We start from the raw sequence: 15,147 nt of genomic DNA, 5'->3' as shown, positions 1-15,147 counted from the left end.
CATTGGCCAATCAGAATTAGTTGATTTGAACTAATGTAAATTCCAAAACTAATGTAAATTTTTAAAACTAATGTAAATTTCCAATGAATCTAATGTAAATTTCCAATGAACCTAATGTAAAAATACATCATTTATCATGATACCTTTTGGTACATGATAAATAATGTAAATTTACAGGAATATTTTTTTCTGTGTAGCGCTGGAACCAGCTTCCGAAGCACTATGGTACATTGGGTGGCCAAGTTTCAAAAAAGTGACCTTCTCCAAATATTTTTTGGTATTTTTTTCTCGAAAGTAAACATTCTAACTAAGAAAAATCCAAATTTTCAAAGCTCTAAGTTTGTTCATTAAGGAGATACGCAAGCTGAAAGTCAAAAAATGGAGTAAAAAACTAGCGTTTTTCGTAAAAAAGGCTGATTGTTTAATTTTAACATAGCTCAGCCATTTTAAATATTTTATTAGGACAATTATACATCGTTGGAAAGGTAATGAGATAACCTTTGAAACTATTAATAGATAAAATGTTGTTTCCAAACCAAAAACTGAAGTTTTCATTGAATAACTGAAGCATGTTTTTGACAAAACTTATTTTTTTGTGTTTGTTAATCGAGTACTTTTTTTGCTAACCGATGCTAAATATGAAACTAAGATCACTTGAAAGATTGGATCATAAGCTAACATTGCTGAAATTTCCAGCCTGCGATTTTTTGCGTTTTCGGGGATATGCCATTTTGAACATTTACGTTTTATCAAAATTTGCTGCAATCTACATATGCGCCCGTTTATTTCACTTGCTTTGCTACCTACTTCGTGGGCATCGTCGCTTAAAAAATCAATACCTGGTTTCAAGAAGTTCGAAATGACTTTATTGGAATTTTCTGTTGCCTACATTTAAAATTGAGTACCTTAGTCAAAATAAGGTATTCGTACCGAAGTTTCTCAAGCGAAACTGGAGAATCTCAGTTTGATACCGAAAAAAGTATTCAGCAAAATATTGACTTAGCATGATGAATTTCTGCGATCAATCCATGAAACTGATCCACATTTAAGTTCTATGTTGGTTAGTACAAAACATCATAAAAGTACCTTTAACATATCCTGAAGCCGTCAGAAACTCTATAATCAAATGAATTTTCATGAACAAGAACATTAGGATTAGTTAGATTATGTTTTGTATTTTATCGTTTTCTTTCATAATTATTATTTTGAATAAAATTATTTTTTGTTATTTGTTATTTGATTTAACAATTAAAATTTTCGCAATTTATGCCCGTAAGGGTGGGGTTATATGGCATGGACTCACAAAAAGAAACACACAGCAGTAAATAGTAAATATTTGACTAAAAATGAATTTATTACGCTTAACAAAATTTAGTTGGAGGGAGGAGGGGAGGGGGGGCGGGGGTGAAAGAAAGAGGAGGGAGGGGTTGTGTCCTTAAAGTGGGGATGTATTAGCTTATCCATAATTTAATAATATAAACTTGCAATACAATATATACGCAATTCTGTTGCACTTGCAAATGTATGAAAAAGACTATTTATTATAAAAAATCAACTATTGAAAAACATGAAAAGTCATAAAAATGGACGTATATCATTTCAATACCATACAATTATCCAAATTTGTATGAAAAAACATTTAAAAAGCATAAAAATAATTTGGCCGCCTGTTTGTATGGAGATGGCCCATAGTGCGAAGGTCACGTCGTTGTCAGGATCGAAAGAAAACTCTGCGATGTTTGCTGACAGGTTTTCCAGGATTTGCTCCGTGTTGACTGGTGCCGGTGCTGCGGAAGTGAGCTTTTGCAGGATCTGAGTGATCTGCAGGATCGCTTGCTGCACATCCGCCATGCTTCCGGGTCCGGCTTGGAATCCTCGTCGCCAATGTAGTGTCCGGGGTGGACACGTAATGAAAGACCAGTTACAAAAAGAAACTAACGTTTATTGCGTCTGGTTTGCTCGGTTGCTAACAACGGAATGACAATCTGAAGAGCGAGGCCTGACCGGCCTACTTGAATGTAACATTTTTGAAAAAAGAAATAGATCTCGTTTGCCCTGTGATCAATATGTCAAATTTGTGTCAAATGCTGTATCAAGTAGGCGAATACATCTTTTTCTCCAAATTCGAAAATTTGCTAGAAATTATTTTAATAAATTTTAAATGGCATTTTTCCAATCAAATCTACAGCTCCAATACTTCAAACTTACGTGGAATTTCCCGAGGATTCCAAATATTTCGAAATTGAGACCAAAAAGTGCCGTCTTTTTGGCCTACAGGGCAAAAACTAACGTTGTGAAATGTTTGTTATAGAAAAATCGAAAAACTATGAGTAAAACTGCGATAGGCCAAAAAGTGAATACCGTAGGCTTATAATCCATAAAATTCCCCAAATTTTGACCTAAAAGAGTTAGGGTGTTGGAGGCTGTTGCAAAAAGATATTGGGGTTTTGAAAAATCAATAGGCAGTAATTTGCAAAATCTATGAGAAAAAGTCAGACCAATCCTGGATGTCTATAGCGCATTTTGAAGGGCTTCAAAAGACCTTTCTAATGCAACTAAGAGAGTTGGAATTGATGAAATTTTACGAAAATGCGAGCAATTTTAAAGATTTTTTATGTTTTTTGGACCTTAAACTTCCATGCTGGTTTACCCCACTTCCCTTTGTCGTAGAGGGCTCATATTTGGCATGAGTTCATCTCATGTATAGACAAACAAACGCTGAAAGTTTCATCCAAATCGGAGCCCCTCGATATGGCCTCTAGAACAAACTGAGCAAAATCTACAAAAACTGCCTCTTAATTGAATTCGACGAAATTTGGTTCTGCCGCTGCATGTTGAAAACATATACTAACTTATTATTGTTTTATTTAGAAGAAGGATGTTTTTCTTACACCGAAATGAAATCCATAGCCAAATCAGCTAATTATTCAATCAAGTTAAAATTAATACAAATTAAAATCAAATTTATACTAGATCAGATCAAATTATGCAGGCTTATTTATCATTATTTATCATTCAATTCCGTTCATTTATCTGAAAAATAAATTTAAAAATAACTTAATAATTTAATCTGCTATTATTATCGATTTTATTAAATCTGAGAGAGTGCCTATTCAGCCAACCCTATTCCCATAATAAATTTTTCACTCAACCTATCTCATATTTTTTGAAAAATAAAACATAAAACATCTGTGTTTCTGAATTCAACCATATGAGGGTCTTCAATTGCAATTATAAAATCAAAACCCATTGAAGAAATAATTGAAAATTAACGTCAATGTATCAAAATGCTTGTAAATTTGGGAGGGGCGCCAAATTGATGCTTCGCCAAGGGCGCCGTGGACTCCAGGTACGGCTTTGTGTGTCGGTTTAATATCACCAGAGGTGAAATAGAGCCTTCCTTACAAAATGATGAAACTCCGAAAAATATATTGGTGCAATTATTTTTTTCAGAAACATAATGATACCCGGTGAGAATTTGACCTAAAGCTTCGAATCTTCAACAGACCCCCTCCCAATCCAACAATGCAGGGTTTTCTGGCATCGCGAACAACACGAACAAATCAGTAGGGCAGGGCAGTTGGTACGAGGTCCTACAGAGACGAGGCAGGACTTTAGGTCGGTAGGAGTGGTCCAGAAAAACGGTAGATACTTAACTTGTGAGAGGACCATCAGGCCCCCTCTACATCCAACAAAGCGTTCTTTTCTGGAACCACGAACGACAGGAACTACTGTGAGTCCTGAGCTGGCTGCTGATTGTCGTCGATCGGCAGAACGCAGAGCCGAGTGATGGCTCGCGTGTAGAGGCCGTCCGGTGTGCGAAGCTTGACGACACGAACATGCCCGTCGTTGCCGGGGAAGATCTCGATGACTCTGCCAATGCGCCACTTCTGCGGAGGAAGGTTGTCACCAGGACCATTGTCCCGATGCGGATGTTGTCTCTTTCGTGAGTCCACCGAGTGCGCTGCTGAAGGCCGGAGAGGTATTCCGTGGACCAGCGTTTCCACAGACGACGAAGGTACTCTTGGATCATCTGCCACTGAGACATGCGGTTCGTAGCAATCTCCTCATATAAAGGTTCCGGTATGGCGATCAGCGGTCTGTGCACCAGGAAGTGTGCCGGTGTTAGTACGTCTAGATCTCGGTCTAGATCGTCCGGGTTGTTGGAGATTGGCGTAAGAGGCCGCGAGTTCGAGCAGGCCTCAGCTTGGGCGAGAAATGTGGACATCTGCTCAGCAGTCAGGTTTGCGTTGCCGACAGTACGGCGGAGTTGGTTCTTGAGGGACTTGACGGCCGCTTCCCAGATGCCTCCGAAGTATGGCGTCCGAGGGGGGATGAATTGGAACTGGATACCATCGGCCGAACAGCTGCGCACGACCTGATCCTGTACTTGCTGAGTCTTGAGCAGCCGCAGGAATTCGTTCAGCGTGCGCCGTGCACCGACGAAGTTTATGCCGTTGTCGCAAAACAGCGTCTTCGGCACTCCGCGACGGGCCGCAAATCTCTTCAGAGTGGCGATGAATGAGTCAGCAGAAAGGTCGCCAACAAGTTCAAGATGAACTGCCTTGGTTGCCATACAAACGAATACGGCCACAAAACACTTCTGTGGGGCAGCCTTGCGATGTGGTGGTCGTAGGTAGAAAGGCCCGCAGAAATCAACCCTAGCAGGATTGGCAAGACCCGCACAGCTGGTAGATACCCCATGATTTGGTCCGATGTGCGAGGTTTGCAGGGACAGTCAACAGTCAACGCACTCGTGGACAAATTTTCGAGCCAGATCACGAGCGCGAAGTGGCCAGAACTTGGCACGTACGCGGCGATCAACAACTGAGGCCCAGCGTGTAGGTACTTGAGATGGTTGTAGCCCATGATCATCAGTGTGAAAGAGTATTTATTGTCCAAGATGATCGGGTGTTTACGATCATAGGGCACATCAGCGTGTTGTAGACGATCACGCGTACGAAGAACTCCATCCATAAGTATTGGTGGCAACGACTTGAGTTTGGAGGTGGATTCTACTTGACCTGTGGTTCGAAATGCGTGCAAATCCTTTGGGAACGATTCTTGTTGGGCCAATTTGGCCAGGCACCGGAGAGATTCGTTGAGTTCCGCAATCGAAATAAGTCCAACTCTGCGGTTCGATCGGTTGCACCCACGAGCGTTGTAGGAAAACCTTCTGTAGTAGGCTACCTTTCGAATCAACTCAGAAAGCGACGAAGTGACACCAAAAATGCTCGTTTCAGCCACAGCAGGTAGGGAGTCAACAGGTCGTTCTTCCAGCTGTTCCTTGTCGAAAAGGTCGTCCGAAGTCCGCACGATGCAGGGCCAGAATCTGCTACACTGCCTCAGCCACGATGATCCTTGCCACCACAGCATACAGTCGATGAGCTGGGTAGCGGTCATTCTCCGAGAGATCACGTCCACAGGGTTGTCCAACCCCGGTACGTGTAGCCACACGTGTCCAGCATTGACCTCCTGAATCTCCGACACTCGATTGGGTACGAATTTCTTCCAGCGGCTAGCAAGAGGAGGACTAGCATTAAATCCGTCCAGAAGAAAACTCGAATGTTTGGTGGGAGATTGGGTGCGATCTTTTCGTACAAATGAGCAGCGAGTAGTGCGCCGCACAGCTCATGGCGAGGGAGATTGATTTGTTTGCTTAGGGAGACGACTCTTGACTTGGCAGTTAGTAGGTTGACCGAGACTGTTCCATTGCCCGATTCGGTGCACAAATACGCACACGATCCGTAGCCATGTTATGATGCATCACAGAAGATGTGCAGCTGCGTTTCGACAGGTTGCGAGCCAGGCGCCACCCACCGTGGAACCGTAAACGTGTTGAGAGCGTCCAAATCCGTGCGAAACTCCTTCCAGTATACAGCAAGATAACCGGTCCAACTAAGCCTTGCGGATCGAACAACCGAGCAGTATCTGATACGACCAGCCGTTTGGTAATTGGCGCTCGAGCATCCCAAATTTGAACCTTGAACAGGAACACGTCGTCTGCTGGTTGCCACAGGTCCCAAGGATCGGTGCCGACGACGAATCTAGTTTGAACTCATTGCGGTTTTCGCGAAGTTCATCCGGGTTGTTTTGGAGGATTTTGGAGCTGCCCACTTACACAACTTAAAGCCGGCCGAACCGAGCAGTTCAATAAGCTGAAGGCTGAGTCCGATTACGAGTCCCTAGTCTGAAATTTGAAATTTTCACTTTTCGTGCCGAGAATTTCTGTACCCTCCTGGGTCAGAATGTTTTGCTTGGGGAATTTGAAAATTTCAAATTTCAGACTAGGGACTCGTAATCGGGCTGTAGTGGACGAAATTGGATGCTTCAAATTGCAAGAGGTTGGTTTTTTTGTCCTCTATCTGACCACCACAAAATTTCTCCCCGAGGGGTTAAATCGGTTCCGGTACAATCCGGATTGTTCAACGGTATTGTTCCGAAACAGTATTTTTGGTCGAAAATTGTCAATAAAAAAAGATGAAAACAATGTATATTTTGAACAAATATTGTTGAAACTTGTTCAATAGAGACTCTTACAACATAAAATAGCAATTTTATAAAAATCATTGTTTATAAACTAATGTTTTAATAAGTTTTACCTAAAAAAACTAAATTTAAACCAATTTTTAATATAAACTAACTAAACAAAGTTATCAGAAGTTCAAAGTTGTCACAAACTGGCTAGAGGTACTAGTATTTGACACAGAAACAACATTTCATAAATGAATTCACTTAAATCGATCAGATTTTGTACTTTTATTAGGGGTACGGACAATTATTTGACCTCTTTTTTTTTACTTTTTTCAGTAAACTATTTTTGCATTTTTTTAGAAAATTTTTTTTGCAAATCCAATGACAGTGTCTTCAAGAGGCGTCTGCCGCGTCGATTGATGTATAAAACATGACACTTTAGTCGAATTTTATGTACTTTTATATCACAAACATTTTCCGTACGGGGGGGTACGGACAAATATTTGACTCACTGTACGTCTGTAGTAGTTCAGTAGGACTCTCTCGATACAAAATTCGCTGGAGATGCCGATCGTCGGGATGTACTAACACCTGTCTGTACATCTTTTCGATGTATGTTACCAACACGAACGGCTCGAGGCGAAAGCGTAAGATCAGGCTGAACAAGTCGTCTTGTACGACAGGTCCAACTGCGAGCGCATCGTTCAGGGAAATACTGTTAACCTTGACGATCTTCTGCACCCTGGTCGGTTCCATAATCATTTTCTTTATCGCCTAAAACAGAACCTGGTGTTAAAAAATAATTTCGCAAAATCCTACTCAAACTGACCTTATCGTTCGTTCGCTCAGTTTCACGAGATTCTCGGTTTTGGTCTGGTCCATGGCAAAACGCGCTCTGTCCATCACGCTGCACGCCAACTCAACCTCGATCTTAGTGCCACGACTGCACCGACTCCTGAAGATGATCCGCTGAAGCGCAGGTGCTATCTGTTCTGCATGTTCGAGTTGGCCTTTTTATTTTGACAGCAGTCATCTTCCACGATGCGCAAGATGTACTTCCGGTAGAGTAGTTCCACGGAACGCAACTCGCAACACTCCAGTTTGTTTTGCCTCGGTACTCTATCTTCTCGAGTTCCCCGACGGCCCTTCATGTGTACATTCACATAACACTTGACCATGTCCTCGCCCAGCCGATCCATCGTCTTGTACCGCCTCATTATGGCCCTTGGCCACAGCCTGCACCTGCGCCAGATTCGTCGACATGCAAACGATGATGATATCCTGCGAAAACTGGACCGAGAAATGAGACCAGCGACCGCCGCTGCTGCTTCCGGCTGGGATGAAAAAAAGGCCACAGACGCCAGAACGACGAAAAAGATGGCGGCAACGCCGGAGACACGACGGGTTGACGAAGGCGACGCGGTCCATCAAGCGCATCGGAGCAGTCGCCGTTAACTAGAAAACCCGGGAGATGCTGGAGCAGCCAGCCTCTTCGAGATGGCGATGCTTTCGCCAAAGAAGCGCCTCTAGGCCAGTCCGGCCAAGGCCAAATTGGCCACCACGTCCCAGCCGCATGATTCTGGGTTCGATTCCCATCTGCTCCAACCTTCCATCGGATGAGGAAGTAAAATGTCGGTCCCGGCCTTGGTTGTTGTTAGGCCGTTAAGTCATTCCAGGTGTAGGAGTCGTCTCCATGCCATAAGTACAAACAACACACCAAACCAAGCCTACTCCGGTGGAATCGCTGGCGGCGGTTGGACTCGCAATCCAAAGGTCGTCAGTTCAAACACTGGAGTGGAAGGTTCCTTGGAGTAGAAAGAGGTTTGGGTGCTCTCCCCATTCAAGCCTTCGGACTCCTAGGTTCGAGCAGAAACTTGCAATAGAGACCACAAAAGACCCGGGGGTCGTTAATGTGGATGGCTTGATTTTTTTTTATTGTCCCAGCCGCTGGCAAAACATGACCGAACAAGTTTTCCGTTTTTTTTCCTAACACTTTGACGTTTGGTTGTCAAAAATCAACAAGAAAACCGCTTCGGCGATACGCGTCGAAATGTCATCAAGGTTCCACCATACACCAGCAGGTGTCGCCCTTGTGCAAAAATTGCTCAAACGGAATCGAAGCGGAACCCAACCAGACAAACCGATTAGAAAACTTCGAAGCAATTTTCGAAGCGGAATTCGAAGCGGAATGAACCCGTCAAGCGGAGAACGGTTTGATTGGGCACGTTTGACTTGGCTTTGTATAAGGTCGCCTCACTCACACACCCAAAGAAAAACCGCTTCGGCGAAATGTCACCGAAGTTCTGTCATACACCAGCAGGTGTCGCTAATGTGCCAAAATGGCTCAAACGGAATCTAAACGGAGTCCAACCGGAGATTCCGTTTAGAATATTTCGAAGCAATTTTCGAAGCGGAATTCGAAGCGGAATGAACCCGTCAAGCGGAGAACGGTTTGATTGGGAATTCTCTGAGAATTCTTGCAAAGTTCTAGCAAGATGATGGCATAGTTCTAGTAAGAATATTTTCGCTCTGCTAGAATTCTGTAAGAATCCTGTGAGAACGCCGTGACTGGGTGCCGGCCGTCCGTCACAGCCCAGTTAACTAAATCCGATTTCTGAAACGGAATCTAATTAGAATCGTATACAAATTCCGTTTCAAACGCAACAACCGGTTCCGTGTTCGAACGCAACAACCGGTTCGAACACGGAACCGGTTGTTGCGTTTGAAACGGAATTTGTATACGATTCTAATTAGATTCCGTTTCAGAATTCGGATTGAGTTAACTGGGAAGGTGCATAAGCTATTACCCAATCAAACCGTTCTCCGCTTGACGGGTTCATTCCGCTTCGAATTCCGCTTCGAAAATTGCTTCGAAATTTTCTAAACGGTTTGTCTGGTTGGGTTCCGCTTCGATTCCGTTTGAGCAATTTTTGCACAAGGGCGACACCTGCTGGTGTATGGTGGAACCTCGATGACATTTCGCCGCATTTCGCCGAAGCGGTTTTCTTGTTGATTTTTGGCAATCAAACGTCAAAGTGTTAGGAAAAAAAACGGAAAACTTGTTCGGTCATGTTTTCATTCGCGCCACGTTTTTCGAAGAAAAACTATTTTACTGTGGAAATAAAAGGTGAGTAACGCTGCATTTCTGATGATTCGGACTATTAACCCAATAACCGACGACTCCTTCAGATTCCTGGCCAACGTTCCCGGGCTCGGCGGAACCGGCTTCTTTCATGTGTCTTCCAGTTTCTCCATCCTGTTCAGCTTGTCGGACCCACTCTGACTCTTGTACAGTTAGTTCTTCAACTCGGTCAGTCGCGCGCTCCGGTTAATCTTAGCCTTGATCTGGTCCATGGACATTTTGCTAACGTTATGTTTCCACCAGAGCAGGAACCTGTGCAACCTTCGTCGGCGCTTTTGGCGGCACTGAACTCTGCCTTGGCCGACGCTAGCGGCTGGGACGTGGTGGCCAATTTGGCCTTGGCCGGACTGGCCTAGGGGCGCTTCTTTGGCGAAAGCATCGCCATCTTGAAGAGCTTGACCTTTGGCTGCTCCAGCATCTCCCGGGTCTTCTAGTTAACGGCGACTGCTCCGATGCGCTTGATGGACCGCGTCGCCTTCGTCAACCCGTCGTGTCTCCGGCGTTGCCGCCATCTTTTTCGTCGTTCTGGCGTCTGTGGCTTTTTTGTCATCCCAGCCGGAAGCAGCAGCGGCGGTCGCTGGTCTCATTTCTCGGTCCAGTTTTCGCAGGATATCATCATCGTTTGCATGTCGACGAATCTGGCGCAGGTGCAGGCTGTGGCCAAGGGCCGTAATAAGGCGGTACAAGACTATGGATCGACTGGGCGAGGACATGGTCAAGTGTTAAGTGAATGTACACATGAAGGGCCGTCGGGGAACTCGAGAAGTTAGAGTACCGAGGCAAAACAAACTGGAGTGTTGCGAGTTGCGTTCCGTGGAAGTACTCTACCGGAAGTACATCTTGCGCATCGTGGAAGATGACTGCTGTCAAAATAAAAAGGCCAACTCGGACATGCAGAACAGATAGCACCTGCGCTTCAGCGGATCATCTTCAGGAGTCGGTGTAGTCGTGGCACTAAGATCGAGGTTGAGTTGGCGTGCAGCGTGATGGACAGAGCGCGTTTTGCCATGGACCAGACCAAAAGCGAGAATCTCGTGAAACTGAGCGAACGAACGATAAGGTCAGTTTGAGTAGGATTTTGCGAAATTAATTTTTAACACCGGGTTCTGTTTTAGGCGATAAAGAAACTAATTATGGAACCGACCAGGGTGCAGAAGAGCGTCAAGGTTGACAGGCACATCCGAGGGGGACGTCACTCCGCGATAACACACTAAAACGCACAAAAACGAGCTCGAAAAGCTTCAACGCTACTCATCGTGCCGAGATTTCACATAACGCCACCCTAAAGCAAGTTATCGCAAGTTAACGCGCGTTAAAGCGGTTTAAAGCGACCAGCGTCTGCTCGACTTTTGAACCAGGAAAATCTATCTTGCAACCTTGCCGTCGAGCAGTTTTTGGACATGTTTGGCAACTCGGTATTTGTTTTGGTTTTTTTTCAAGCAGTTTTGACAAAAAGAAAAAAACTGCTATTTATCACCAGTTTTTGCCCTGCCCCCAGCGAATCGTCGAAACGATTGCCGTGAAGGAAAAGGCAAAATCGGCCGGCTGTCTTCATTTGTGGAGGCCATCGCGATCGGCGACCTGGTCAGGAGCACACCCGGTCCGAAGAGAATGGACAAGATTCTGGTAGCGCAAGGCCGCATCGCCGGCCAGGATGAGGCAACCAACGACGAGGTGACGATTTTTAAGGCGGTCGGTGTAGAAAATCCGGCGGTGAAAATCCTCGTGGACATGATTCGCGTCCAGGACGATGAGGTTGGCGATGGTACGACTTCTGTGACGGTGTAGGCGTCAGAGTTGCTGCGCAAGGCGGAAAAGCTGCCCGAGCAAAAGTTGCACCCGCAGACAATCATCGCCGGATGAAGAGCGGCCACGCAGGCGGCACGTTCGGTGCTGATTGCCGCGGCTCAGGACAACTTAAAGGATGCGGAAAAGTTCCGGGAGGATTTGATAAACATTCTGTTCCAGCACAAGAAGTACTTTGCCAAGCTATGCGTCGATGCCGTGATGCGGTTGAAGTAATTTGGAGAATAATTGACCGCGATTCAGTGCATAAAGAAGACCGGCGATTGATTGATGGATTCGTCCCTGGACGAGGGTTTCCTGCTGGACAAAAAGCACTAGCCGAAGCACATCGAGAGCGCAAAGATCTTGATCGCAAGTACGCCGATGGACATGGACAAGATCAAGGTGTTTGGATCGACCATCAAGGTGGACTTGGGTGAAGTTGGCCATTCCCGTCGAAAGCGTTAATTTTTATTTGTATTTTTAGGCAACATTTTTGACTATTTATTGGCAGCAAACTTGGATGTTATTTGTTGCTGTTGAATACTGCTCAACACAGAACACCAGAGAGATGCCCGCTTCAGCAGACTGCTCAGGCCGCCAAAGCGCCGGATGACAAGGGGGTCCGAAAGGAAAAAAACTGCTAGTGGTTCCGGAACCTAACCTAAAGAAAGCCCGTGCGGGAAGTCTGTTAAAGTGCCACGAAGTACACTAAGAAGTATGCCCACATGGAGCGTAGAGTGATGGAAAAGGCGGGCGAGGCCAAAAGGCCGAAAACATCTACATTCCGAACGAGCCGAAGGTGGTCTTCGTCATGCGTATTCTTAGGTCGCTCGGAAGGTTTCTTTATCAAGTGCTGCTGCTGTTTCATCTGAACCAAATTAACAACCCCAACCTGTACAAGGATACCAACAACCTACTGCGCATTGCCGACCCGTACATCACTCACGGCTACCCCTTGTTCAAGTAGATCCGCAGCCTGGTCTTCAAACGTGGCTGCGTCAAGCTGCATCCCGACCAAGGACAACTTTGAAACATCCTCCAGCTCGCAGAACGTCCATGCGACGCTAGACGCTTTCAACCAGCTGGGCAATCTCTTTTAAAAGATCAACGGCGAAGTGCTGAATGTAGTACTGGCTGTGTTCAACAAGGGTGGACACTCCAGACTGGACGTTCCCGAGTCCCGAGACCACGTTTGACCCATCGAAGGGACCATCAACCTAATGCGCAAGAAGGTGGTCCACCCCGTGACATGTACAGCTTGTATAATGAAGCTTCCACGGAAAAAAATCTAGCTTCCGCAGAATATCGACTTGCGGGGACGAGCTCTCCCGATCTAGCTGCACCTGAACCGCCTCGACCACAATCTGGCCCGCTGTCTCCTCAGATGAACAAAAATTAATAAAATTATGAAAAAGATTTTTTAAACAGTTTGGATTTCTTTAACGGAAGATTTATTTCTAAAAGCTAACGCATCACACTACAATTTATCAAAATTTGTTAAATAAATGATTACAGATTTGTTTGTTTGAGAACCATGGTCGCCCGGCGTAAAGTTGTAGACATGGGTTTTGCTTGAGTCACTCTTGAGTTGAATCTTGCGATATTGCATCAACCACAATCGATATTTCTTCTTGCACGACGGCGTGTTGCCCTTGTTGGCGGAATGTCCGCGGCTTTCTTTTCCGCAAAATTATTCACCTGTTGAGAGTTCTTCGTCATCATCGCCTCCACAATGGCGCATAGTTGTTCAGTCGCAGCCGCAATAGTATCTGGATTCACGGGAACCTCCTTTACGCGGAATCGTCCTGCTCGTCAACCTCTGTGTAGTGTTGCTTAGCGTTCCGATGGTTTCAGGTCAGGTAATCGGCACTTTGGAAGCGTAGCCTTCGGGGCCGGTTTGCGCCTTCAATCCATGCAATTTTCTCAACCTGAGCTTTTCTCCACCGGGAGACTGACGAAAGGCTCAAGAACCAGTGGTGGAACCGTCTCAAACCACTGGAACGGGACCCAAGCAGGCACAGGAACGTACAGAACGGTTCCGACGGATGATCTCCCCCTCAGACTTTTCTTAAAAAATAAGCAAAACAATCTGCTCGAATCATTTGACAACGAGAACTGTCATTTGCTTTTGACAGTTCTCGCTGTCAAAAAAATCGAGCAGTCTGATGCGTGAACGCAACAAAAGGTAAACCAAAAAGCGAGTTATCGCGGTTAACGCGAGTTAAAGCAAAATAAAGCGGAAAGGTGAAAGTGAACGCTGCAAAGGTTTGAAAAGGAAGCTCTATCGCTCGGTTAGCGCGGAAGTGACGCCCCCCTCGGGCACATCGGTTGTGCACGTCGGGACTGAAGGCCGATTCGGCGATCAGTGTCGATTTGATGACCGTTAAATCTTTGTCCCGGTCCGTGCCCAATTTAAGGTCCCTGCTACAAAAGCCAAAAATTGAACGGCGCGATCCAAGGAGGTGGTAAAGGAGCAGCTGGAACCGGAAGTGATTGTGGTGGCGTGGCGTAACCGGGGAGTTTTTTTCAACTAATTCCAAAAAGAGAACTTGCTGTAGCATTCTACATTAAAATCTTTTACTTCCTTCCTCCTTTCAGGTGCAGCTTCCCCTTCCAAATCCAGCAGCAGCAGCTCCGGCCAAACGAGGGCGCGAGAAGGCGACCGCCGAATCGGAGGCTGCTTTAGTAATTTTTAACTTAAACGTAGCGGTCATCAACTCGATCCTCGGCTGAGAATGGGAATTTTGGACTTTTCAGTCAGTTATCTGGCCCAGTTCGACCGTGTTGCGCCTGTAGCTGGCGGACAAAACTCCCGGCATTATTTCCGAGGCTTCGATGGACGCCTTCAAGCTGATGCGGGGAGAGTTGCGGTCAAGGACTATCTGAGGAACAGTCACGATAATCGATTCTGTGGCGATCGGAATCTGTATGGTCAGTTTGGGTAAAGATTTGCCTGGTTTCCTTTTTTAAGTACGGTATGCTGATCGGAAGGAACGCGGTCAAGAAATGTTGCGTGTTCTTTTCGTGACCCCCCCAAGAAAAGTTGACAGTTCGGTATGAGCGCGATTGACGGTGTGCGCGCTTGAGGTTCTTTCGAGGAAAAAATAAAAATATTCAAAAGTTAATATTAGATAGATTAAAAATGTTTATTCAAAAACTTTTAACAACAATTATAAACAAAAATAAGAAATCAATAATTGAACATTTCTTTTAAAAAACAGAAAATTAGAAATTCTTAGAAGAACTTTAATTAAAAAATTATGTAATTAAGAAATAAGGAAATTAAAAAATTATGTAATTATGAAATAAGGAAATAAAAAAAAAATGGAAATAAAGAAATCAGGGAATTCGGAAATTTGGAAATTATGATATTAGCAAATTAGTAAAATAAAGAAAATAAGAAAATTAGGAAATTAAATTAGGAAATTAGGGTATTAGGAAGTGAGAAAATTGGGAAATTGGGATATCAGGAAACTAGGAAATTAGGAAGTAAAGAAATTTGGAAGTTAGGAAATTAGGAAATCAGGAAATTAGTATGTTAGGATATTAGGAAATTAGAAACTAGGAAATTAGGAAATTAGGAGTTTAGGAAATTAAGAAATCAGGAAATAAGGAAATTTGGAAATATGGAAACTAGGAAATTAGGAAATAAGGAAATTAGGATATTCGGAAACTAGGAAATTAGGAAGTCAGGAAATTTGGAAATTATTAAATATGGCTGGTACAAATTGGGTACAAATGTT

General features: G+C 44.5%; 1 protein-coding gene and 1 pseudogene across 1 annotated transcript; one reads left to right on the top strand and one right to left on the bottom strand.

Moving 5' to 3' along the window:
* Positions 1 to 3,728: 3,728 nt before the first annotated feature.
* Positions 3,729 to 7,236, bottom strand: LOC120431985 (uncharacterized). Its single transcript, XM_039597122.1, has 4 exons — positions 7,076 to 7,236; positions 4,579 to 5,518; positions 4,012 to 4,504; positions 3,729 to 3,967 (listed from the first exon to the last, which is right to left on the bottom strand). The coding sequence occupies exons 1-4, from the start codon at positions 7,234 to 7,236 to the stop codon at positions 3,729 to 3,731; spliced, it is 1,833 nt and encodes a 610-aa protein (XP_039453056.1).
* A 3,559-nt stretch (positions 7,237 to 10,795) lies between these two features.
* Positions 10,796 to 15,119, top strand: LOC120431986 (T-complex protein 1 subunit beta-like; annotated as a pseudogene).
* The last annotated feature ends 28 nt before the right edge of the window (positions 15,120 to 15,147 follow it).

Source organism: Culex pipiens, chromosome 1 (genome assembly GCF_016801865.2).
Source record: "Culex pipiens pallens isolate TS chromosome 1, TS_CPP_V2, whole genome shotgun sequence".
NCBI classification, from domain to species: Eukaryota; Metazoa; Arthropoda; class Insecta; order Diptera; family Culicidae; genus Culex; species Culex pipiens.
This window is presented reverse-complemented; position numbering and strand designations above follow the sequence as displayed.

Coding starts and splice junctions, on each gene's coding strand:
- LOC120431985 (XM_039597122.1), bottom strand. CDS start 7,236: ATGATTATGGAACCGACCAGGGTGCAGAAGATCGTCAAGGTTAACAGT. Junction 5,519..7,075: donor GTAACATACATCGAAAAGAT/GTACAGACAGGT, acceptor TCCTCTTGCTAG/CCGCTGGAAGAAATTCGTAC. Junction 4,505..4,578: donor TTTTGTGGCCGTATTCGTTT/GTATGGCAACCA, acceptor GCCACTCTGAAG/AGATTTGCGGCCCGTCGCGG.